Source organism: Leptodactylus fuscus, chromosome 5 (genome assembly GCF_031893055.1).
Source record: "Leptodactylus fuscus isolate aLepFus1 chromosome 5, aLepFus1.hap2, whole genome shotgun sequence".
Classification (NCBI taxonomy): domain Eukaryota; kingdom Metazoa; phylum Chordata; class Amphibia; order Anura; family Leptodactylidae; genus Leptodactylus; species Leptodactylus fuscus.
In genome coordinates, this window is record NC_134269.1 from 71,396,587 (window position 1) to 71,423,300 (window position 26,714).

General features: G+C 39.4%; 1 protein-coding gene across 1 annotated transcript; it reads left to right on the top strand.

Annotated features, from left to right (window-relative positions):
* Positions 1-1,869: 1,869 nt before the first annotated feature.
* BNC1 (basonuclin zinc finger protein 1) lies at positions 1,870-22,866 on the top strand. Its single transcript, XM_075273378.1, has 7 exons — positions 1,870-2,002; positions 7,897-7,963; positions 10,116-10,218; positions 10,320-10,555; positions 16,143-18,040; positions 20,271-20,617; positions 22,615-22,866. Exons 2-7 carry the CDS (start codon positions 7,955-7,957, stop codon positions 22,689-22,691), a joined length of 2,670 nt encoding a protein of 889 aa, XP_075129479.1. The 5' UTR covers positions 1,870-2,002; positions 7,897-7,954; the 3' UTR covers positions 22,692-22,866.
* The last annotated feature ends 3,848 nt before the right edge of the window (positions 22,867-26,714 follow it).

The window sequence follows — 26,714 nt, forward strand, 5'->3', positions numbered from 1 at the left end:
ATTAACTATGTGATCACCCAATAAACAAGAGTTTGTCAAGTGATCGGGGGCATGTTTACATGTGGCAGTGAACCTATCCTTTTCCCATTCCTCAGCCCATGTGAAAGAACCTGAACCTAAGCAGCAGCTTCAATAGGACAAAGGTTTAGTACTGTATTTAGGCTGAAATAAAGATTCACATTGCAGTATGTACAAACTGTAATATATCTATATCTATCAATTTGTCATTTTTAAATAAATATAATAAATATATATATATATATATATATATATATATATATATATTTTGACAGGGTCTGGGGTTGCTAGGTGGGGTGGCATAGACACATAAGTCCAGTTTCTTTTAGTCCAAAACAAAGGTAGAGTTTATTTTCACTCAAAAAGGTAGTGCAGCAACAAAAGGAAAACAATACAAAAATAAATACCTGCCCGGCTAGGCTCTAACTCAACATAGAATAGGTTACCTCACCTAGAATAACAGAAATCCAGAATTCAATTGAATCACTCAGGACACAGCTCCAAAAATTTGACCTCTTTCTTTGGCTCTCCAGCCAAGCTCTGCCCAAGTCTGCTGCTGGAGCTGTCTTCTTAAGCCCCCCTTGACGAGGAGACTCTCAACCACTGAGTCGCTGCCGGAACATCCTCAAAGTGTGGATTGGAGGGGGGTGGAATGACAGGTCCCACTACCAATCCTACCTGTCATTCCTAAAAATCCAGCCCAGTAACCAGAACTCTGAAATAACACTCAGCAGACAGACTTATCTGCTGAGAACCAGTCTTTCTGGAGTCTTCTCATCTCATCTCAGTAGTGTGGGTGAGATGTACACCCCCTCCATTACCATCGGCTTACAATATATATATATATACATATATATATATATATATATATATATATATATAATTTTATTGTGTCTTTAACGTCTTCTCTTTAAATGTTTTCCGTGTTTTTTTTTTTTCCGTATAATTTTTCCATCTGTTCATACTTCACATTTCATGGGTGCCCTGGTGACAGGTAAGTTAATGGTCTATTAAAATGTCATATGGGTCAAACTGCAAAATTCAGAGAGAAAGGAATATGAAAGTTTCCTCCTGACAAACTGTATAATGTTAGAATTATTACAAAATCTAGCAATAAGCATCTATAATATACAGTACAAGAATTCTGCTAATTCAATGGGAAATAGCAGGTGCAGGAATATTAGACTAACATGTATGTTTGCTAGCCTGTTGTTTTACTGATACGTCGTAGGAACATTATAGCATTCTGTAAAACTTGGATTCAAGTTCTTTGCCGTATTTACAGATCTGTGTGTTACATGCTTAGCATTCCTGAAAGTCCGCTTCTCTTCCACATCTTATTGTAAGATTTCAGGAAACTGGTGAACAAATTTCAATTTGGGGAACTTAGTTTAGGCAGGTTAGGTCAATGGTATGAACAAGTAATTCCAATCTGAAATAAGCCTGGTGGTTTATACATAGATAGTTCTGTTTTCAGAAAAAAAAAACTGGTAAGTGGCCTTAGGTCAGCTGCATTGATTTAATGCATTACTTAGGCTGCCAGAACTGAGGTAGAATCTCCTTAGACTGCATCAGGAGTGCCTCAAGCCTCTGTGATTCCTTTTGATCAAATCTCTGTGAAAGATGAGTGTCATGCCCTCTTCAAGCCAGCTGTGAGGGGACTGCCCTGTGACTCTGAGAGCATGCTGGAACAGAGCACACCAGGGCACTGAGGTGAGAGCATGCTGCAGAGGTGAGCGAGGCAGACACAAACTTGGAGGGCCCACAGATCACCAAGTGGGAGGATCTCATTCCACTCCCCTGTGCACAGTCTTAGTATTCATCAGACCTTGAGGTGCTCATATTCAGACAAGGCTAAGAAGGCGTGTGATGTTCGGTTTTAGTACTTGTACAGACAGGAGTGCGCTTAAAGTACATAGCTGGAGTACTCATTGAGGGAATGAGGAACTGCCTGGGACATGATATCTCTCTAACAATGAACAAAGTAAGAAAAACTTTTAACCTATTCATTTTTTTTTTTATTCTTAAATAACATTGTTGCAATTTTTCAATAGAAACTAATATATAGTATTTTCATTTATTCTACTAGGTGGTGATGTTTTTTTTTCCTTATTGTAATTGTCTCAGAATTCTTTTCGCCCTGCATTGGCTAATGCTGATAAGCGACATTGTAACTTTAAAGGAGTCCTGTATAAAGTGCTTTAAGCAAGTGCATTAATGTTCTTATTATGATGCAGAAATGCTCTTCAGAGCAGGCAGTAAAAACAATTTTCCTATAGTCGTTCTTAGTGTTATTAGTGGCTGGTGATCAGTGTCTGTAAATTATGCATACAATCTTATCCTCTTATTGAAGAGTGCTATTGTCCTCCCTCAGAGCACACTTAGTCCTGTAGTCCCTTCGCATTGAAAGCACTGTGACGGTGATGATGAAGATGATGAGGATGATAAAAGTGGGGGCTCTCTGTTCTATTCAGCCCTAATTCCGCAGAATATTCAAAATGCTCTCCATTGTCGCAACACATAATAGTCTAAATCTACGTTCCTCACAAGTGCACTTTATAAATTTTTAAAAAGCAGCTATTTTATGGGAAAGCTTGCAGAGATTCTTTTTCTTTCCCTCTTTTTTTTTCATGTTAGGCTTTTCCTGTAGTTGTGGATAGGAAACCAATCTTTCCACTGAACTTGGTACAGAACAATCAATACCCTGATAGATGGCTTTAACTATGCAGTATCCATTAAGATAGGTGTGCCCAGCCCATTTTCTTAGTTTGACGTAATGCTGGAGATGGAAAGTGCAATCTCGAGACAAACTGTCCTGTTTCGCCTGCACAGAGGTGTCTTTCTGCTCTTATGTTAATCTGTGATTATCTCCTTTTACAATGCTCTCCTGCGCAGCCTGGAATCTTGTAGCTGTTTTGGCTTCTTGAACTGGAAAGCTTATTGTTGTTTTGTATCTTTTGGGTGAGCTAACATCTATGTTGCAAGGACCTCCAGGCATGTTGTGCTGCTTCGTGTTTCTGCAGTCTACAAGTGAAGTCAGCTTCATTAGTTTCATGATGGCACATCAGTACAGGGCTGGTGTTACCGCTTCCTTCTAGCAAGTCCTGGAGCATGATCTGGGCTGCCTAGGTTTGGATAAGCTTGTAAGGATTTGTCAGCCAGATGTGACACGATTGTCAAGAGGCAAGTAAAGGAGGAGATCTGATATTAATCAGTGCATAGCTGGAAGCCAAACTTTCTCAAAGGCAGTGTAGAAACATGTTCTTCTCTACTGCTCCTCTTTTCTTACCATTGAGCTGCCACTGTCTCAACTTCTACGTTTATTACAGGGTAGACTGGATAATAGTATGGATTTTTTTTTTCTTTCTTTGCATGTATGTCTGACAACTATTGTCTAAAAAAATCCGCCTGTTTTGTTTCCATAGAATGCCATAATTTTCTCAGGTCCTAAACATGCATAATTTATACCTGCTTTTAAGTCTCTTTCCTGATGTCAGAGTTAACATGCATTTTACAGGAGGCCATAGCATGTATGGAATCTCTGAGCAATGCCTATCTATATCTGATCTGTGACCTAGTTGTAAGAGCCAGTTTATTCTATTTTGCACTCCTAATCATTGATCCTGAAAATATACGTGGTTTCCCGATCTTCATTTTTTTTTTTTTTATATCATCATGGATTTAATAGTTCTGTAGCTGTTGCACTCAAGTGACAATTACTCTGTATTTGGAAAGGGGGGGTGTCTTGGAAGAGAGACTTGATTTTCTTCCTTACGGGAAACTTGACAGCTGAGACTGTCTGGACAAGTGCTAAGTTATATAGAAGAGCTTCAACAGGTAATGTTTTATGGCTCCTTACAGACTAAAGCATACATTGCGTAACCAGTTACCAGCAGATTCCACTTTGTGCATTTGCGATTTTCAGATTATCAAATCATCATGTAGATAAAGTTTGACACCTCAGGCGTGACTCCTGGATCTTTACTCTACTTCTATGCACCTTGTAAATCAGAGCATTAGATCTCGACCTCTCCTTGCAGGATTTAATGATGCATGGACCTAATTGTCTAGTGTACAGACACAAGGTAACAATGGCCAGCGAGCAGTGGTCATGTGATGGACGAGCAGATAACTGTACAGGCATCAGTAAGAGACTATAGCATTGCTAATTGACAGATTCTGCCAATTGTTCTCTATGTGGCCTAAATCTGTGACCAAGCATCGCTGTCATACCACAAGGGGACTGTTCAGATCTTTGGAACTTTTTACAGTCTGCCATCATTTTCAGCCTCTGGCCAGCTGGCAAACTCTGGATCACATATGTGAAGGGTTAACGTGAAGCTTGCTTTTTTTTTTTTTTTTTTTTTTTTTTTTTTTTTTGTCTTTTTTTACTTCATGTAATTTTTTTTTTTCAGGTATTTTTTTGTAAAATCTGACATCCTGGTTTATACTATTTTAGAGGTTTTAATACTTTATTGGCTTTTTATCTCGTGTGATAGATTCAGAGCTATTTTTATATTCCAGAAAAGGTCTTTCATTCTTTTTGGCCACTTTTTTTAGATAATAGTAAAGATGATCCATACAGATGCAACCCAGTGGACTTTGTCATTGTGACCCCATTTGTGGTGACTTCTGAATGCAGTAAATGACTCGGTGGTACAATGGGGGGAATTTTGGTTTTCGAGTTTCCAACATAACGAAACCTGGGTTACCTAGTAACCTGCCACTTTTGTCTATAGTGTTTTCTTCATTGTGCGACAACCCCGGGTCATGTTTGTTTCTTAAGGATTCTGTTTTAATTGTGGCATTGCTGGGACAACACAGAAGTATAACTATTAAAAGTTTGTTGAATGGAAATGGGTCATGTACCGGTGCCATAGTACAGTTCACACCTAAGACTCTTCACTACTACAGAAATGTCTATCCTTGTGATTGAACTATCTATTACACAATACGTTGTTCTCTCTCCTGTATGTAACTTCTGACAAGGATAATAAAAACCATGCTCAATTAAATGTGAACAAATACGGATTAAGATGTTTAATTCCTATAAGATGATATTCTGTAGAATACAATATTACTTATGTAAACTAGAAAAAAAATCACTGACTGTAGAGTTACATGCCCGTTTCTGCCTTTATAGTTCAGCTCCCAGTAACCTGCACATAGTATGTGACATGGAATATTTTTGTTTGGTAAAAGACAGGTGAAGCCTGTATAAAACTTATCCAGTTAAGTAAGCCCACCCTTACTGCATCTCTAACTGAAGTTACGTTTTACAAATGACTGGCCATCTTATATGTATTTGCACTGCAGAATGGCCAAGTTGGATGGATGTCCCCATATGTGAAGTGGGTTATACTTGGCTATCTTCATTAGTGTAGAAGTGAACAAAGTGGTGGTCACGCATGTGCACTTCATTCATCTCTACACATACATGGGGAGCTCAGGGACTCCCATTCTTGTCAATCCCTGGTAATCCACCATTCTGTGGTCCAAGAATAAGTGTTGTTACTGAGAACTCCTTTAAAGGCAAGTTTACATCTGTCAGACTTCTTATAGTCAGTAACTGTACTATACATCTAAAAGAGGTCTGTAAAATTCCATGCATATACTGTAGAAAGAATCCCATTCACCTCCATGAGATGGATAGTCGTTCACGGAAACCTTACCTGAGTGAACAGACCTTTATAGTATGAAAAGTGAGCACACTGGTGGAATCTTCCTCTTTTTACTGGTTAGGTTTATCATGTAGTATGCAATGAAATATAGCACATATATGTACTAACCCCATTTTTTGTGAATATACAATTTATTGTACCTTAAGCTAAATGACCATTTACTATGGGGTATATTGAAGGAAATGGTTTTCATCTTCACCCAAATGTATAAGAAAGTGAATTGTGCAGAGGTGTGTGGTATGACAGTCTGCGTACTTAAGATTGCTACATGACCCTGCAAGAGTTGTAGTGGAAATGATTCAAGCCCTAATGATGAGCTCATCCTTTCCTGTATGAGTTGTCTTATAGTCGGCCATATAACGTCTATTGTGTCATTATTTCGTCTGCATCAGTGTTTTTGGGTTACCTGACTACAGCCAAATGTTGTTACTTGAGATTTATAAGCGGGACATGTTTTCTGTGTTCTCAGATCAGCTCAATTGTCTGCTCATTAGTCATCGATGACAGCAGATCCTTTTGGTCTTGTATGCAGTTAGTGTACATTGCTACGTATCTGAACACAGACCATGGTACTGTATGATACTTGAGATACTTATGAGAAGATTTATACTTCTGTACATTAATGAACTTCAGCATTAAAACTGCATAAAAGTTTAGAAGACGTTCTCATACTGTATAGCAATGATGTGCACTGTACGATACGTGTTAATGCTGGACATGGTGTTATGCTGTGTTCAACAAAGACAGTAACAGTGTAGCAAGTTACACTGACAAAAATGAGACTTGTGAACACACACTTTAGATACTCAAACTTTACTCTTTGTTGGAGTATATAAAGGACAAGTTGGACCTGCCACAAAACTTTAGCAACCTGTATGTCAGACTTTCTAACCACAGACTTCAGAGAACTAATGGCAGTGTTATTGGATATCACTGTATCATATGTAGGTGGCGCTGGTCTTTATTCTGTAATGGCTACAGTGAAGGTAAACATTTTACATTTCTGCTGTCTCTCTGCATATGGTTACTTGCAAAGTGCATAGATAAGGATGAACCAGCTGAGACTCTAGTAACTGTTAGGATATAATACATCCTAAAGCTGGAGCAAAGGAAAGGCAAACTCCACTTGTCATTCTATAGTTTGAAATGCAACACTATTGTAGTCATGCCAATAGTGTGCCACTTTTCCCTTTAATATTTGCCTTGATGTTTTGCTGTAAAGAGTCACATAAAACTCACCAGTACATATCACCCCCATGTAACTTCATGCACTCTTTTATCAATCTGATGTATAGATCAAGTCTGTTGTGTCCAAAGCTGATGAACTATAGACGTGTATGTATAGGCTACAGCTGGTCAGACACAGATAAATGACAGATTCTTAATGGACTCTGTCTCAATCCATGTTCCTGAATGCTCTCAATGTATACAACTCATATGCCCACAGACAATAATGGGCCTGAAGTATGCAAAAGTATGTCCTTTTTGGCATAAGTTCAGTCTGTATTCATCATCATTTCTTTCTTTAAAACCTTTGTATTGAAAAGCATTAAGTATCCTTTTTTTTTCTAAACGCATGGAATTGTGCAAAAAGCAATAGGATACCAGTCCATACAGAATATTTTATCTGTATGCATCCATATGACATACGGTTGTATTGTCAATGATACATGTACGTTCCACATCTGGGTCAGCAGATCTTACTGTATAAAGGGGGAGCCCTGCTCTACTGTGATGTCTATTATGAAAGCCAAGAAAGATGGGGCATGATGAATTACGATGTGTCTGATCCTTTGTACCCCTGGGCGATATGTCTGAGGTGTCTGGCAGTGGCATCTACCCTTCTCCTTATCAAAATAAATATGCAGACTTGGCTGATGCGGCATGGATGTTTATGGGGGAGTCAGAAGAGAAAGCTGTTGGCTGTGTGTGGCCACCTTTAAGGTGGAGACAAGTAAGAACCTATTACACTATGCTAGATGAAGATGCCTTGCTCTTTCATTGGCTATAAATATAAGAAGGCTTCATAAATGTGTCCTTAGTTCTGCACTGTGTGAATGGGTTAAGGCTTATTGATACTGAACAGAAGTCATTAGTTGTAGCCGTGGATATCTGTAATGAGGGTGGTAGCTGGTTTGGGAACCAATGCCAAGAAGTGTTTTCAGAAAGTAACTTGACCTTCTGTTTTGTGTGTTAGTGAGTGCATTCCAGGGAATGAGATTCAGCTGTTTGTGGGGACTGAACCAAAGTGCAAAATGAATGAGGTAAGATTTTATTTTATGTATTTTTTTTTTTTTACTGTTTTTATCCTTTTTAACACTTTACCTTCAATAGCTCCATACTGATGAGTTCAAATATTTCTTCTGCACATTCTGTCATTCTGCTTTCCAGAAATTATTTGACAATATCAAAGTTCCAATTATATCAAGGACTTGTGAGTTGTATCCTCTAGTAGTTTTATACTATTACTACTTTTTTTTTAATGGCAAATGATGTTACTGGAATGTCCACAAGAGATCACAAACTTATCTGTATACAGGCAACTTGTGCAATGCCAATGGATGCCAATCTGCCATCTCTTGTCTGCTTCCAAACTTCACATTAAGCTGGTCTCTGTTAATAGACTTGGCTGAAACCAACTTCATTAGCTCAACCTAGCTGGAATAAGTAAAAATACGAGAGAACGCCTGCCAGATGAAAATGATCCATTTGAAGTCTGTAGAAATTCTGACGTTTCCACTATCGCTTTAGGCTAGGACTAGATTATGACTTGTATGGGCTGAGCAGAGATGAGCCGATCTCGCTGCTACGACCACCAGCAAACCTGGTAGCAAGTATTTCATTTCCCTGCAGTGCTACCATATGGGAAATAAAATAATCAGTGGTAATCCATATAATATATTGGATAGGTTGGGTTTTTCTGTTTCTCCTATGCCATAATAGATGTGGGACTCAAACTACCTTCTAGCTCTGAAGTGCCTTTGGAAGAAAATCTTATTTAGAATTTGCCTTCAGTTTTCATTCCATTGGAAATAATAGAAATCTACTGCGCCGGGTCACGCAAATCATGAGAGATTTTAAATTGACCTTATGTTGAACATACCATCTGATCTACCAGCGGCGTGTTATACAGGAGGAGTTGCACAGAACTTTATAGAAATTCCTGCTCATTCTGCACTTTGGAGTCCATTGGGCAGTCCTACAGAATAATTGATGGCCATCTCAATGACTGAAAGCATTTCCCTTATGTCTACATAGAGTACGACCACCCACTGAACTCCAAGATCCACAATAAGTAAGAATTTTCACAAATACATGACTAGTTATACTAAATCTTTTCCCACAAAACAATCCATCAATCTGCTCAGCTTCTCCTGTATGTTATAGATCAGACACTATGTTCAACATATCAGATTCCCTTAAAGTTGTTGAGTGAAATTCTTGTTGCGGCCATAGCCTTCTTTATAGCATTTCATTTATTGATCATGTAAATCTATAAATCAGTTGCACATACACAGAGTTTCGGCAGATGTCCTAAACCCCTGTAGGAAGTGCTGCTGATGAAATGCTAATAGGGGTAACTTGAGACTGGTTTTCGTAGACTGCCATGATCTGTTTTCCACTCAGTACAGGAATGGCTTCCCCAGAGGATTAATATACATCCCCAGCCTTGACTCATTGTTACAATACAGCTGGGTGTAGTGCCCTCTAATACAGGACATGTAGGAATGTTGCGTTTCTAGACACAGCCATTGATGAAACCAGTGAGAAAAGTCAATCTGTCACCGCTTTTTAGATACGTGTATTCCAAATTCATTCATCCAACTTTAAACAAAGTTATGTGACTGCAGCTGCCCTCGCCGAGTCTGCATGGGCCGTAAATCTAGCTATCTAGGAATGGGTATGAAGAATTTCTTGTTTAGGAAAGAAGTCAATCGCCTTTTTCATCTTCTATTGTAAAGATTCATCCCTGAGAACACATGGTCTTTGCCCCCTAAAACTTATAGAAGTCTTAAATTTATATCTTATGCAAGTTTGTGTGTGTGACTTAGAAACCCACTATCCTGGAGATTATATATGACCTGCATAAGGTGTCCAGATGGATGAGCTATACTACGACAATGAAAAGCGATCATTACATTGCACTTGGAAGCTATAAAAGTATGAACATGTACTATAATCTGTCACTGATGTCCGTGATATCTGATCTCTGCAGTGCATTGTGTATCTGCCTGTGTACATTTTGTGTTTGATAGTGATACCAACCATTTATATCACCATTGTGTACGTACAGGAAACAAGGAGGTGACTGTAGAAGCTACATGATGAATAAAAAAATGAATTGTCATTTGCATCAATTCTCCAAGCTACTGTTCTGTTTAAAAATCGCTAATATACAGTGTCTTTATTTTGTAGGCAATAAGATGTACGTTAGTAAACTGCATCTGTATGGGATTCAAGCCTGGGAAAATAAATCCCCGTCACTGTGACCAGTGCAGACATGGATGGGTGGCACATGGTAAATGTTATGGCTACGCTCTGATCATTATCCCAATTTTATATAGGTGTATTGAATTACTGTAGTTCTAATACACATTTTTTTTTCTTTTCTTTATATAGCACTGAGCAAGCTAAGGATCCCACACTTTTACCCCACCAGTCAAGTTGAAATTGTTCAGTCCAGCGTAGTCTTTGATATTAGCAGCCTTATGCTTTATGGAACTCAAGCCATTCCTATTCGACTGAAAATTCTGCTTGATCGACTTTTCAGTGTCTTAAAGCAAGAAGAGGTCATTCAGATCCTTCATTCACTTGACTGGACGCTCCAGGACTATATCCGGGGCTACGTGCTTCAGGTATGTCTGCAGTAGTTATGAACAAAGTTTTATTCTAAGTATTTATGTATCATTTTTGCAACTTTTTTCTCTCTCTAAGATTGGTATTAAAGTTACCTACAGTATATGGCCAAACTTTTGTTTGATTTACTGCTATTCCTCTTAATCCCCTGATACATGTGCATGCTCAACTGAATGTACTTGAGCTCTTATTCAGGAGAGGGGATTAAGCCATTACTGTGTTGGGTCATTCACATTAGGAGAGTGGCTGGTCCTGACAAAATCTGTAGGTTCACCTGTCATTTTAAGTTGTTGTCCAGGACTGTGATATGGAGTTCCACCTCCTTAGACTAGTGACATCACATCCATTGGTCACATGACCTTGCTGCAGCTCATTCCCATTCAAGTAAATAGGGCTGAGCTGCAGTACCAAGCATAACCACTATACAGTGCAGATTGCTGTAACCTCCTCAGTAATTGCCAAGCACAGCCTGAAGATCATAGTTCCAGACAATACCTTTAAACCATATTATAAGACGGAAACCTTCACCTCATCTTCAGTACAATGCAACTTGTATATCTTGTAGAGTCCTGGGTGTGCTGGTGATACCAGTTTTGGTGTTTCTAGTATGTTGGTACTTTAGACATACAATATGTTGTGTGAGATTTACAATAACTGGGGGTGTTCCCTTTTAGTCCCCGCTGCTTGTAGCTTACTTCCTGCAGTAATGACATCACTTTCATCATTTATGTGACCGCTAGTAGTGAGGTTGCTTTGGTCAGTAATTGGCAGCTAAGGTCTCGTGTATATGCAGCATGTCATGTCATACAGCATATTTCTTTCCTTGTTCTTTGATTAATTTATTTAGTAAATCCCTGAGAACCTTCAACATCATAAGGAAATCCTTAATACATAACCTCTTTGTGACATTTAAAGTGGTTATCAAGACTCTGTGATATTTATGATATTGATAGTACAGTAGAACTGCAGTACTCTGGCGCCGCTGCTATAGAATGAATGCTGTCTTCTGCTTAGCTGTAGATCATGTTGTGCCAGAAGCTGGTTGATATAAGTGATCGGTGCAGAATCTGTCAGTCAGGGACCCCCCCCCCCCAAATCACCCAAAGGCATCACACTGCTTGGACACTTTAAAAGATTCGCCATCACTGGAATATATCCTTAGAGACCAAGTGCCCAAGCTGCAATCCAAAGCCCACTAAATTATCGCAAAGTGCCAACACATCAATTTAACTTTAATACTCTGCAGATCCACAATTGCGGACGATTATGGACAAATTACAGTTGTGTGAATGGGGCTTTACAGATTTTTCAATAATACAAATAACTTTGTACTGAAAGGTAAAGGTCTCTGCATTTGGTACTTTTGAACAATTAATTTTCACTATTTACATCACATAGGATTTGTCTTATAGTGACCATGTAATGTTGTTATAGCTTGTACTAATTTCATGTCTGCTATAAAACCAATACTGTGTGATATAAATAGTGCAGGGACCCCACACAGTATTATATGCTCCACTTTGGGTTCCCAGACAGTATTATATGGTCCACAGTAGGCCCCGCACACCGTATTATATGCTCCATAGTAGCCCCCCGCACAGTATTATATGGTCCACAGCAGGCCCTCACACAGTATTATATTTCCCAAAGCAGGCCCCCTCACACACAGTATTATATGTTCCATAGTAGACCCCCCACAGTATTATCTGCTCCACGGTAGGCCCCACAGTATTATACGCTCCACAGTAGCCCCTCATACAGTATTAAATGCTCCACAGTACCCACCTCCCCTCCACACAAAAACAAACACACATACACAGAATATTCTACTTGCCTGAAGTCCCATGAAGAGCTGCCGGGTGCCCGCCTTCTGATGGCAGGCGCTGATGACTTAAGTCATCACGCCTGCATCGGGGCAGAGGGCAGACTCTCCAGTCAGTGTAAGCCACGGACCTGCAGCCTACACTGACAGCTTTCAGCTGTACGTGCACTTGCACATACAAGTGCTCAAATCTGCAGAGTAATCCACGGCAAATTCAAGCAGGACACTTCTTTCTTCAGCACCCTTCTTCTATCTTTGTCAGCCATTGAATACAATCGAAGGCAGATTCAGGGAGGAACTTGGTGCTGATTTTTGAGGTGGAATCTGCCTCAAAATTGGTGCGTGTCTCCTTAGTGTGTGATTAAAAGCGCTGGACCAGATAATCTCTATAAAATACTTCAGACTGCAGTACTTTTCACAGCCAGCATTGCGGTAGCAATGTTTTGTGGCCAGCAGACAAAGAACTACATGCATGACATACACTCTAAAATGGTTTTTGTTTAGTTGCTATGTGCTTGTCTTTGCAACCTGGAGTAATAACTGTAAATCACTTGATATGTTTTAGTTTTCAGTCCATTCTGATCCTTTTTTAACTCCTCATTGTACCTGCTAAGATGACAATGGACCTCCGTTAAGTTCTGCTAATTAAACAGCTTCCAATCCCGGCTCTCCGACTACTTGCTACAATTCTGGTTTTTATGCAAGGCTCCATTATGGTCTTATATCATGACACATATCAATATTTAATGATCTGGATAATCTTGCGTTTTAGTGTTGGGATTAAAAATATGGAATCAATTATCTCAAAGCCTCCACAGCATGAAAAAAATATGATGATACATTCTTCATCAACCTGGAAAGTCTTTCATGGACTGTGAAAAATCTCAGTAGGCTATCAAATACATGTCCTGTGATAAAATATTTATTGTAGTTATTGGGAAAAGTTAGACAAGGCCAGAGTTTGATATAACTCCAACACTCAAGTGTAATTACAGCTGTGCTTTGTGGACGCTGGCTATAGATCAATACGCCTTCATTTATTCCACCATTGTTAGTTGCCTGGAAGATTATTAAACTTACAGTGGGGGGAGAATGGGACTTGACTAAAATGAGCCGCTAATTTGAAACTTAAATTGCATGGCCTTTTATCCTTGTATTAATTGATCCATTTAAATTTAGATGAGAAATTCTCCTTATTTACTCTCCAGGTCTAAAAAGCAGTCTGTACAGTTTGCATTCTAAATCATTATAAGACGCTTGTATGTGTTTCTTCTGATATCCAAGAGCCCGACCCGTTTCAAGGATTAATAGACTTTCCATAGGAGCACACTAGTGAACTGATTTATTTGGTTAAAGTAAAAGCAAAACTTTACATCTCATTCACACTTATAGTTTGGGAGTGTAATGTATCCTTAGTAGAGTCATTATTGTTAAGTACTGTGGAACAAGATTGCCAAGCATCCATGGTGCACTAATGGAGGGGGGAACAACACAGTGTAAAGTAACAGAATGTTATGCTCAAAACATATTGGTTACAACAGTGACACTTAGCTTGGTTACAATCTTAGGGTAGGGTACACAACATGCTGGTTGCTAATAATGAGCTGTAGTTTGGTATTTGCAGTCTGTTCTGAGAACCCCACTTGGCAATTCCAGCTCTTTGGATAGTGCACAGTCTCTGATGGACACAGAGCTTGAGCAGTTACAACAATGGCTTGATAACCTGTCCTTTATATTATAGAGTAATTCACAGTAAATGGTGCACACAAGGCCATTGGAATTTGGCACTTGTCTCAGACTAGTCAGACTGGTCACGACCTCCAGTACAGGATCACAGTAGAAGTGGGCTGAAACCACTTTCAGGATAATCAGGGCCTTGTCTGGTCATAGAGAATTGTTTTCCTGGCAGACCCAAACTAGGTAGCAGTCCGCTTCATGGTTATGGTACTGAAAGCTACACACCACCGTTCGGCAGGATTCTAGTCTTTGCCTTTATAAAGATTAAAGGGGCTCTATCAACAAAATCATGCTGATAGAGCCCCACATATGCGTGAATAGCCTTTAAAAAGGCTATTCAGGCACCGTAAATGTTATATTAAACTATTCCCCCCCCACACCGTTTTAAAATAAAACCCTAAAAAAGAATGTGATCTACTTATGCATCGTGCAAGCTGGGCGGGCATTCAGGGTGCACCGTCTTCTTCATCCACACCTCTTCTTCATCCACACCTCTTCTTCCGCCGATGTCCTCGGGTCCCGTCCTCCTCCGACGCTCGCGAACTGACACTGATATAAAAAAATGGCCTGGACGCATGCGCAGTAGCATGCGACTTCTACTACGGCTACTGCGCATGCGCCCAGGCCGTTTTTTTTATATCAATGTCAGTTCACGAGCGCTGGAGGAGGGCGGGACCCGAGGACATCAGAGGAAGAGGAGGCGTGGATGAAGAAGAAGACACACCCTGAATGCCCGCCCATCGTGCACGATGTGTAAGTAGATCACATTCTTTTTTAGGGTATTATTTTAAAACTGGGGGGGTAGTGTAATATAACTTTAGCGGTGCCTGAATAGCCTTTTTAAAGGCTATAGCAGCATGATTTTGCTGATAGAGCCCCTTTAATACTGGTAGAGCCCAACTTCTCTCCAGACCTCCTCCAGTTCTCCACTGCAGCAGTCTCTTTCATGTACAGTCTGTCGCTTATGACAGGTTCAGTCTCTTCCATTTCTCACTATGCCCCCTTATATACCGTATGACTCCTTTATAGAATGTATGGTGCCACTCCATGGCTTCTACAACAGGTTAGAGACCCCTCCAGTCATGTGCTTGCCTATAAAGAGCACAACTGTTTTGAGGCAGATTTCCTGCAATAAAATTAGTGTAGATTATCACTAGCATATTAGAAAAGTCATGCATGATGTTTAAGAGGGCTACCCCTAGAGGAAAACAGAGTTGCATATATTTAGCATATTAGTTAGTCATTTCAACAGCCATATTTCATACCACAAATTTTATAACACCGTAAACAAATAGTAACATGGATTCCAATTCGCATCACTGTGGTATGAGTGGTTCAGATAGTGCAGTGTTTTGTGAGTGGTGTGTTTAGTGGTTCAGGCAATGGCATTATGGTTTTCCAAGGAATGCCATATAACAACTGTATTCTCATAGATGTCAATAAATATGTGGTGTTAGTGTACAAAACCCTCCAATAAAGCCAAAATTAATAAGATTAGAAAAATGGATAATCAATCTAGAACTAAAAATTCAGAAAAGATATTAACACTATAAATTAAAGAGTACTACATCTTGACTTATTCCACTACATAATTTTATTTTCCTGACAAAAACAATATTTAGTTCTATCGCTTCCAAGTTGCATGCATTGGAAGTACCCTACTACTAGGGTGGTTTCACTCTCCATATTTTTCACAAAAATTCTGCAGTTTTGGGTGCCCTTTTTTGATCCAAATCCAGAAGTGGATCCAAAAGGAAGGAGTAATTCTTTTTGGTGAATCCTTTCCTGACTAAAAAACTGCAGTAACCTTTTTTTCAAAAAAACAGTATGTGTGAAGTCACCCTTGGTTGTCTATATTGTATACAGTCTTATCTTGGATTTTATAATTAAATAGAATCAGTCTGTTACAATATTATATTTTTTGTGTCATCAAGCAGTATTCATGTGCATGTTAACAAAGTTGTCTTTCTTTTATTTTTCTTTTCTTTTTTTTTTTTTTTATTTTCCCCAAACAATTCTGACTTCAGGATGCATCTGGAAAAGTCTTGGATCACTGGTCGATAATGACTGTTGAAGAAGAATTGGCCACATTGCAGCAGTTTCTGCGATTTGGGGAAACAAAATCTATTGTAGAGCTTATGGCAATCCATGAGAAAGAGGGGTACTCTGTACTTGTTCCGAGCACTCGAGCAAATTCTGACATCAGAACATTTATTGAGAGCAGCAACCCCAAGAGCAGTCCTATTATTGTACCTAACCCACTAGAGAAACTGTCTCCATCTTCCATACATCCTTTTGAAAACATGATCAACAATATGGCCTTCACATTACCATTTCAATTTTTCAGCCCTGTGCCTCCCCCTCTCATAGGCTCACCATCTGAAAGGCCACTTACTGAAAGAAGCCAGGATAGGGGGAATGAAAGCAAACAAGATGCCCATATATCATTCTCTGAAAGCAGCTTCTTGACTTCTAGTTCTGCATCATTTAATTTAGAAAATGAGTCCAGCATAAGTGCTCAGGATGTCGTCACCAAAGCAGAAGATGATAGCCCATTAAGCGATTCCAGTTCACACAACACCTTGACAAACTATGATATGAGTTCAGTCTCTCCTGAAAATAAACTGAAGTCAGCTGAACGGAATGGCACTGGACCCAGAAAGGGTCGCGTCTTCTGCACGGCTTGTGAAAAAACCTTTTATGACAAAGGGACATTAAAGATACATTACAATGCAGTGCACCTGAAGATCAAGCACAGATGTACCATAGAAGGCTGCAATATGGTTTTCAGTTCACTACGTAGCCGAAATCGGCACAGTTCTAATCCCAATCCACGGCTTCATATGCCAATGAACAGGAATAATCGAGATAAAGATCTCCGGAACGGACTCATTATCTCTGTAACTGAGGATCACAAACGGCTTGGACTCAAGAGCCCATGCTTAGATAGCAGATCACCTAATAACTATGGATCTCACAGCACTGACTCAAAGATGCCACCTGCTCTGCCCAATGTTGGACAGTCTTGTGTTCTCATTCCTAACTTGAAAACTGTTCAGCCAGTTTTACCTTTCTACCGAAGTCCTGTTACTCCAGCTGAAATTGCCAATACTCCTGGCATACTTCCTTCTCTACCAGCCATTTCTTCATCTATCAGTGATAAGATGACTTCTGCAGATCTCCTTTTGGATACCCTGCCAAAAAAGAAATCTCGAAAATCTAGCATGCCCATCAAGATCCAGAAAGACTCTGTTGATGTCCCAACAGAAAGCACAGAAAACATGAGTTCTGAAGAGGACCTCTCGCCAAGTAAAGATGATTCCTCTGTATTTGATAACACGGATAGAAATCTAGAAATCTCTGTTGAAAGTCCAGGTGGACTTGAGAGTGATAACCTGCGCTCTTCAGTCTCTTTCCAGTCCCAAAATGGAGAAGAATTAAATTCTCACTCTGGTATGGACAGAACTTATGACAATTCATCTTCTGACTCTGAGACTGAATTTCATCCCTTCACTCAAGAACCGGCGTTGAAAGTGGATTCCAATGAAAATAAATATGACTGCTTAAACCACTTTAATGTTGTGAGGCAGCTGGGTGACCCCGCCATGTATAGTAACGAGCAGCCAAAACACGCAGATTCAGAGGACAGTATTGGATTTCGACATTACTCTTTTAATGGGGGCATATTTGGTACGATATCTAACAAGGCTTCTGCCTTGAGTAACTCTGCAGACATAGAACATGGAGATCAGCACTTGGATGTCCCCAAAGATGAAAATCGTTTCCATTGTGAGATTTGTAAGAAGGCGTTCAAAAACCCATACAGTGTTAAAATGCACTATAAAAATGTGCACCCAAAAGAAATGCATTTGTGTACGATTGAAGGCTGCAACGCTGCATTCCCTTCTCGGAGGAGCAGAGACAGGTACAGATTTATACATTAAATATCAACACTTTTATTTCTGGTGTGTTTTACAATTCTGTTCATTGTACACAGTTTTTGGCAGCGTTCATGGTGATGGGTGTCACTTTAACATTTAGACTATTGCTTTCCTACAGTAGATCTATAGAAGGGAAACAGAAGTCTTAGACCTTAGACTGTGCTGACATCTATTCCAAGCATCAGATAAGTGAATGGAGTAGGGGGCCACAGCTGATTCACAGAATCTACCTGCCCACCTACTTCTGTAGCAGTGGGCATATAACATATGCTACGAGATCTGATAATGTGCGAGTAGTTAGGCGACTGGACAGTAACCTTTAGAGTATATTCTACAGGGTTTCTGTTGCCATACAGTAATAGCACACGATTTTAATGTTCATAAAATGCAACTTTGCATCCATATAATTTTGTAAGACAGTATATATTACAAAATTTTCTGACCATACATGGAACCTCTTCATTGAGTGATGATTGAAAATGCTCCCTTCCAGTAGCTGTTCACAAACACCAAATGCAGGTAAGGGTTGGTCAGGCTTCTTAGATAGATATTAGGTGGTGGGAAGAAACATAGATTAGTCAGATTGGATAGTTTTATAAGTAGCAACATAGGTGTCTGGTAGCCACTTGCCTCTCCTTGCATCAATGTAAGTACGGTATGTGGTCATGCAGAAGTCCTAGTGTAGCTGTACACATTCAACAGATATTCCTCATAACCTTTCCATATACATGTACATTTTGTAGAGTTTGCATGTTATCTGAATAGGGGAAGACAAGTCATATACATCCATTCACCTCTGGTGGTGGCTCTTTTCCTGGGGAAAAAATACAAGCATATTGAAATTCAGTATGCCCAATACTTTTTTTTTCTTTTCCCTGACATAGGTTGAGCAAACATTGGCTGAACAATAAATGCACATTAGATGGTTGACCAGTTTCTGCCAGTGTATTCAGCCAATGTTAGTCGTGTATTTTTGCCATTAGGATAAAATAAATCCCATACATGTGGTACTTTCCATGCAGTATATCACTACAGAGTTCTTGGTGCCATACCTCATATATATACATGTTTCACAATGTCTCTGTAAATAAAGTACAAGCGTGGGCATAAAACAGATGAATTTCCTGGAAAACAAATATGCTTTATGGTTCGAGGCATACAGTACTTGTGTAATGACTTAGACCAAGTGAAAAATCTAAAATATTCCACCTGTTATACATTGTAAATTGTGTTTTCACACTATAGATGGCAAAATCTTACCCTCTACTCTGACCTAAGGGGTGAAGAAGAAAGCATTCCATACTCCAGATCTATTAAGAAAATCTCTCACTTTTCTTCTTTGAGGGATTGCACTATTCTCCTTGCAAAAAGTTGTGGTCATCTACAAATTCCTTCAGTTTGATGCAAAATATTCAACAAGACACCGTCCTGCAACATTATAACATGCTATAAGCAGGCACATAGCTTCAGAGCTTTGGTATTTAGAATAGTTGCATATTATATATGGCAGAAGGACCTTTGGGGCACCTTCAGGGTCCAGGGCCTGGTAACGATTGCCTCTGTACCCCCTATAGCTATACCTCTGGCTGTAAGTAGTACTGGAATCTTTCTATTTATACAAGGGCCCCCCTCCGATTCCAAGGTCAACTGCACCTTTGTAGCCCACTTATTTTGTATCCTCAGGAACTGCACAATAGTAGTTACCTAAAGACTGTCTGTTAGTGTTATAGACCCAGAAAATCCCCTTTAACATCTACTCCATTAATTTCCTTCTCTTCGTGGATGTGCACTGAGGAGCAAAGGGTGATTTGGGACCCCTGTTGTCATGATCAGTTTGGGTCCCAGAGGTGCAGGGTCCAGCAATCACACACCTTATTGCTAATCCTCTGGCTAGGTTATAAATGATGCTGGAAAAACATTATTGAAGTGCACTTGACAAGTCCACATTGCCTGATAGCAGTATAGTATAACACATAATTGGCCTTTTTGGCCAAATCGAAAAAAAATAAGCATCATGAATAGCGGAGTACTGTATTTCAAGTAATTTTATAACCAAACCGTGTATGCTGATGTTGTCATATAATTTTTGTTTTTCAGCTAGGAATGGAAGACTACTGTATGTAACTTGTTTATCAGATAGCATCCCATTAAACATAGCCGCAGGTAGTTGCTTCTAGTCCGTGTATTCCCCTCACTTCTCCTTCTGTTTTTCAGGCACAGTTCTAATCTGAACCTGCATCATAAGCTTCTAACCAGAGATGCTTTGGAGCTACAAAACAACCCTTACAATATCCCTTATCTTTTGAAAGACATGGCCAAGGATCACTACCAGGAATCATCCCCACTTAAAAACCCAGGACAGACATCTGTGATCTTCAAAGGAATGAACCGGACAGGGAGTCTGGTTTATCCCATGAGTAAGATCAGAGAGCCTTGTTTGGACAGCTTTGGTACAGATCCTGTGAATGACAGTGTTGTGCTGGATTTAAGTACAACCTCAAGCGTCAAGTCAGCAAGCAGTTCACATTCCTCCTGGGACTCGGATGGCGGTAGTGAAGAAGGTAACCTACCAGTGGAAGATAGTGATGAAAACTTTGAAGGCTTGAGCTTCATGCCACAGGAAGAACTTTACCACAATTACAATTTGGTCAGTAGAGTTGACCAAAGTTTCTCACATATACCATCTGGTATTCCTATAACCTGCCAAATCTGCCAAAAAACATACAGTAACAAGGGGACATTCAGAGCCCATTACAAAACTGTACATCTGCGGCAGCTTCATAAATGTAAGGTGACTGGTTGCAACATAATGTTCTCTTCTGTGCGTAGTCGAAATAGACATAGCCAAAATCCTAACTTGCACAGAAGCTTATCGGAGTCACCAAGTACTGTTTAGTATGAATGATGCACAGTGTTTTAATAAAAGGAAAAAAAATATATAATAGACATATTTATGTTCATGAATGTGGGTCCATTAATTTGGAAAGACTTTTGAAACCACTTGACATTTACATACAGTAGCTCTTAAAGGGGATTTCAAAGCCAAGTCATTGATAACCTACGAGAGGTCATCAATTGAAGACTTTCAGTGGTCAGACACCCAGGCCCATCGCTGGTCCACTGTTGGAAGAGACTGCAGCCTCTTTAAGTGAACCAAGCACAGCAGTATACATTTTATACTGCATGCATGTTGTATTGCAGATCAGACCCACTCACCTAAATGAGACTGAGCTGCAAGCAGAACATGATGTCACATAGCCTGAGAAGCGATATTTGGGGAGCGCTGCTACCTCTTCAAATAACTGATCTGTGGGTAACAAGGTCTTGGATCTCTGCTGATCTTTAATTAATGATCTATCCTGAGGATAGCTGGTCAATTGTTAAAGCCCAGAAAACCCCCCTTAGTCTAAGGCCCCACGTTGTGGAAACGCAACCTCTTTTGTAGATTTTTCTGTGTTTTCTTTTTTTTTTTTTTTTTTTTTTGAGCCAAAGTCAGGAGTAGCTTGAAAAGGAATGGAAAATAAAAAGGAAGCTCTTAGATGTTTCCCTTTTGTTAAATACACTCCTGACCTGTCTCAAAAAAAGCGCAACAAAATCTGCACCAAAAAAGCTGCATTTCTGCAATATTGGGCTTTAGCCTTTATGTGTTTGTTCACCGTTCAGCATTACTTTTCGTTTGTATATGTGTTGACAAAATTGGTTCAATATTTTGACCCAGTTGATGTCTTAATAAAATCTTTAGCTCTTGTTTTTCTAAAAGAGGCCTAGACATTACATGCATAAACTTAGACTTAAAAAATGCTTTCAACTGTCACTAGAGGGAGCTTTGGAACTTCCTGCATACTGTTTACACAATGAACACCATAATAAGGCGATGTTCACATATGTGTTGTATTTTCTGTTTCATTAGAGGGACAGAAAAATGGGGGATGGGGGAAATGCCTTTTTGATTTCAGTAGGTGTTTTTCAACTTTTGTTGCCTTCAGTTTATATCCATTCTGTTAACATTGTGTTTTGTTTTGCATGTGGGTATGTAAGGGTTCTGTTATTTTGGATTTGTAGTTCTTTCTGTAGTTCTATTAAAGGGGCTGTGTCATGGACACTTTTCCCATGTCCTGTGGATAAAGGATAAGTGTCTGATCACTGCGAATCCAATCACCAAACGTCCCCATAAAGCCTACTTAGGAATGGCGCGCTTGTGCACTCACATGCTCGGCACTCCATTCACTGCTATGGGGATACTGGGACTGATCTGAACTGAGGTGTGAATTTACACAGTATGCTGCAAGTTCTGAAGCTTTGTCTATGCAGAGAACTTAGAGATTTGTATGAGAAGAAGAAAAACCCCCCCACATCCAGCCACTTTATATAGCACAGAATTTTAGAAGGCGGTAAATCTAAGGGATTGACTAAAGTTTGTAACCTGTTAGAAAATGCATTATCGGATGCTAGAGAGCTGTCATATGGTATAGATACGGTATAGATGGTTTCCTACTTATAAAGCAGTAAGAAACATGTCACTCGCTGCTCTCTTTTTAATGCATCTTTTTCATTGTAGGAAAAAGCATGATCTTGAAAGAACGAAACAATGATGCATTTCAAAGTAGAGGATGTGCAAACAACTCCCTTTACTGAGCACACAAACTCACAAACTGGTCAAACCACTACTGTTATGATGCCAGCTGAACAAAATAAAAGCGTTCACGTTTTTTGTAGACAGTAATGATCTGTGTAAGTAGTTCCGTCATTCTCCGATTTGTATAGTTTTGATACCGTGTCACTGTATCATGTTTTTGTTATTCTGTATGCAATGCACTTGTTCCTGGCATTTTGTATTAAAATGCTGTCTGTTCACTTTTGTTATAAATGATATTATGTCTTATTGTTATTATTATTATATAAATGTTCTTGTTTTTTCTTTCTGTTTAAATTGGAAAAGACAGATGTTTTCCAGAAGCATGATATGGATGACAGATTGTAAATAGTCAAAAGATTTTTCTTTCCTTCATTCTACATATTCCAGTAGGACTGGAGTTGTGAAAATGTTATGTACTGTAAATATATGTAAGAGAACAGAAAACCTACTAGATTTCATTTGTCACTGTCTGTAGCAGTATTTCCGTTTTGTTGATATTTAACTTATTGGGTTTGAGTCCAGTTGGTATGGAAGTTCTTGCTATGTAATTGCAGTGGAAATCCTTGTAAAATGTATCTGAACTGGAATAAGAGCAGTGTAGCCTGCCCAGACAATAGATACTTCCAAAATTATTAGATGCCATTATACATTCGTTTAGACCTAATTCACATGACCGTGAAAAACAAGGAGCGAATGAGAGAGATTGTTCACAGGTCTGGTTTCTGTTGACCATTTAGTTGAAAGAAAAATAGACATGGTCTATGGCTAAGTACACATTTGCGTTCGAGCAGTCCGCATGGGCACCCCCCCCTGAACGGAAAAACGGTTACCTTAGGAAACCGGCGGACCCTATAGACTTTTCTCTTTGCATATTTCATATGGAATGACCCGAACACAGATGTGTACTGGGCCTATCTTTGTCTGTTTTTACAGACACTTGGATCAATGGATCCGTTTTAACCCATATAAAATGGATTGATGCCCAAGGTACGTCTGCTTAAAAACTGAACAGTGAGTTGGATAAAAAGAGACCTGTGAAATGTACCTTTCCCTTTTTTTTTTTTTTTCTATTTTCATCCTACACAGAATTGTCATGTGAATAAGGCCTTACACATTTGGGAGGTCCTTGCAAATAATGTTTTGCAAACATGGGTTTACTTGGTGCATGCAAAGGAACATATTTTAAGAGTAACCCACTTGACTATATGGGTGGTATCTGGTGTTCAGCTCATTTTCTAGAATGCAACTGAGCTGCAATACCAAACCTTGTCCATAGACAAGTGAGTGTAGTGTGCAGACTGCGTGGCTGTTCCTGGACAACCTCTTCTATACCGCAGGCTAAGATATTGAGACACAATAGGTGCTATAGATACACTGCCTTTTTATATATGTCATGCAGTGATCCCTTTTAATCCATTTAGGATTATAAGATTGTTAAAAATAAATTTAGCTAAGAGGTCTTTCCAAGAAGCAATAAAATGTTGGACTGACCCGAGTGGCATGCGCGATGGACAATGGGGCTTATTTTTGAAAATCTATGCAAAAAGCAGATTATGGCTGTTCTATTTTACCTAGCAATGGTTATAAACGGAAAGCCTGTTTTATTGTGGGAAACCCCTCTGCTTTCCAGTTTTTCGAAGATGAGCCCCAACATGTTTGCAGTTCTGAGACCTGTGGATGCATGTTACTTAAGATTGCCAAATCTTCTCATCGTTTCTCATTCACAGAGGCGCTGTGCTGTATGTGGCTGGGGCATGTTCCAGATAAACCCACTCCCATACCTGGGAGAAGATGCCATTTCAGAAACAAGCAGGGGTTTTTTTTTTTTGTTTTTTTTTGATCTTATGGGAATTTTCAATACAAAAAAAATTAAAACTGACTGGACTATGCCTTTTAAGTATCCTTTTCTGGAAAAATTGGCAATTTGTTAAGTGTATCTTTATATGCCATGTACAAAAGAAACTACAAGATTGTCTAGTTGGACAGATGTATATTAGCAGGTGCTCTTCCCCATAGCATTGCTTCTAGGGATTAATATGGTGCCATCTAGAAGGTACAGTGTACAGTTTTGATCCCAGGTCACTGGCATGGTGGTATGTCGGTGTCTACAGCTACAATTACAAAGATTTCCTTTGTATTACCAGGAGTGGGTCATCTGGAACATGTGACTTTAGCCAGTGTCGGCCTTCAGTCCTGTGACTGAGATCTCCGATGAATAATGTCTCGCTATTGGCTTGGTTTCTGAATATTTTTGTTTGTAATGTTGACAGGGGATGGCCTTGTAATGAATAGTATTCTGTATTTAATGGTTACATAAACCTAAGTGGTCCAGTTTTCTTCATGGTTCTACAAAGGCAATTTCTAAGTTCTTTCAAATTATATTGTATTTTGCTAATTATTTAAAATCAAAAGTGTTTCCCAATAGCTACATTTGTATACCCCATGTACATTTTTTTGTATTAATAAATCTTGCTCACATTACACTGAATAGTTCTACTTATTTGTATATAACACAGTGGGCTCAGTTTGCTCATAGCAATTTGTTTTTTTGGTGTTGTGTACAGTTTTCTGAGGAAATGATCATAGACCTGTTTAGTGGGTGTGCAAATAATAAGGTCCCATTCATGACTTTAGTTTTTTTTAGATTAATGTTAACACCTTTATTTACTTTTAGGGTAAGTTCACACATTTTTTTGGTCAGGGTTTTGAGGCTGTAATTGCCTCAAAACCCTGACCAAAAAGATGGCTCCCACTGAAATCAATGGAAGCCGCTCAGGTCTCATTCGAGGTGCTCATTCTTCAGGCCAAGTCGTTCCGCAATTCGGCTTGAAGACACTCCCTCCTCCGTTACTCCCATTGAAATTCCCAGGGGTTCAGCTGCATTCACAACAGACATAAAACACCCCTCGCTTTCAGGATTGGTGAGGGTCCACCACTAATCAACCATTTATCCTCTATCTAATGGAAAGAAAACCTATATTTTTCATAGCATAACCCCTTTAATGGAGTTTGCCCACAAAACTCCACAGGATTTGTGATAAATATAATAATTGCTGGGAATTCCAGTGGCCATAGCTACAGCAGTCATAAGAAAAACCTATGAGACAATTCTGTATGTCATGACAATTGACTGAATTGTCAGAGCAGAAATCTAAAGGTAACAAGTAAATAAATAAAATAAAAATCTCTAAGCGTTAATGGTTAAGCCTCACCAACCACACACAGGCATGAGACTGGGTAAGTGATTCTGTTACCACCTGGGACTACTTTCCCCATGAAAACTTAACATGATTTTCCGGGTGCTATTGCCAAAACTCCTTGTGCGATACCAAAAGGCAGGTGCAGACCCAGAGAGGTTTATTCAACTAATAAACATCCATGTTGTCACAATTTTTGTCTGTAGGGAACAGCTGGCTCCGTTATAGCACGGAGACTAAATGAAGAGGGGTCAGCCAAAGGAATGTTCACCGTGACGGGACTTGTCATCCAGCTTGCACAACATGGTACGAATACAAGGCTCTGTATTTTGAGTGAAAGTTTCACAGCTTGAACACTCCAATTTTGATTTGGCTCCTTCCAGCTTGGTGGGACTTCAGGGGGACCTAATATGGTTGCTGGGGAACTGGATAGCTGGAGCCATACTGTCAGTACTCCAATGTGTCCTATGTCCTGATGCTCCAATGAAAATAACTGGGTAAACTTATTTTTTTCTAAATATAATACATAGTAGAAGCTGATGGAGATGGCTTTATGGTCTTTAAAGGGGCATCCAGGTTACATAAATGATCTGCAAATACATCCACAGCAGTGCTATATACTTACTGTTCCCTTGTGCACAGTTTGATTGGCTTTATTTTACTTGCTGCTCTTGTATCACTGTTATTTGCAAGCGTTGATTCTGTGAACAAACTACATTTCCCAGGATTCATCTGCCTACACTCACTCTCTGTGTACTGCTCCCTCTTCCACTCTCCCCTGCAATGAAATCACAGGTAATATTGGTCTGAAAATGGCCAACCCCT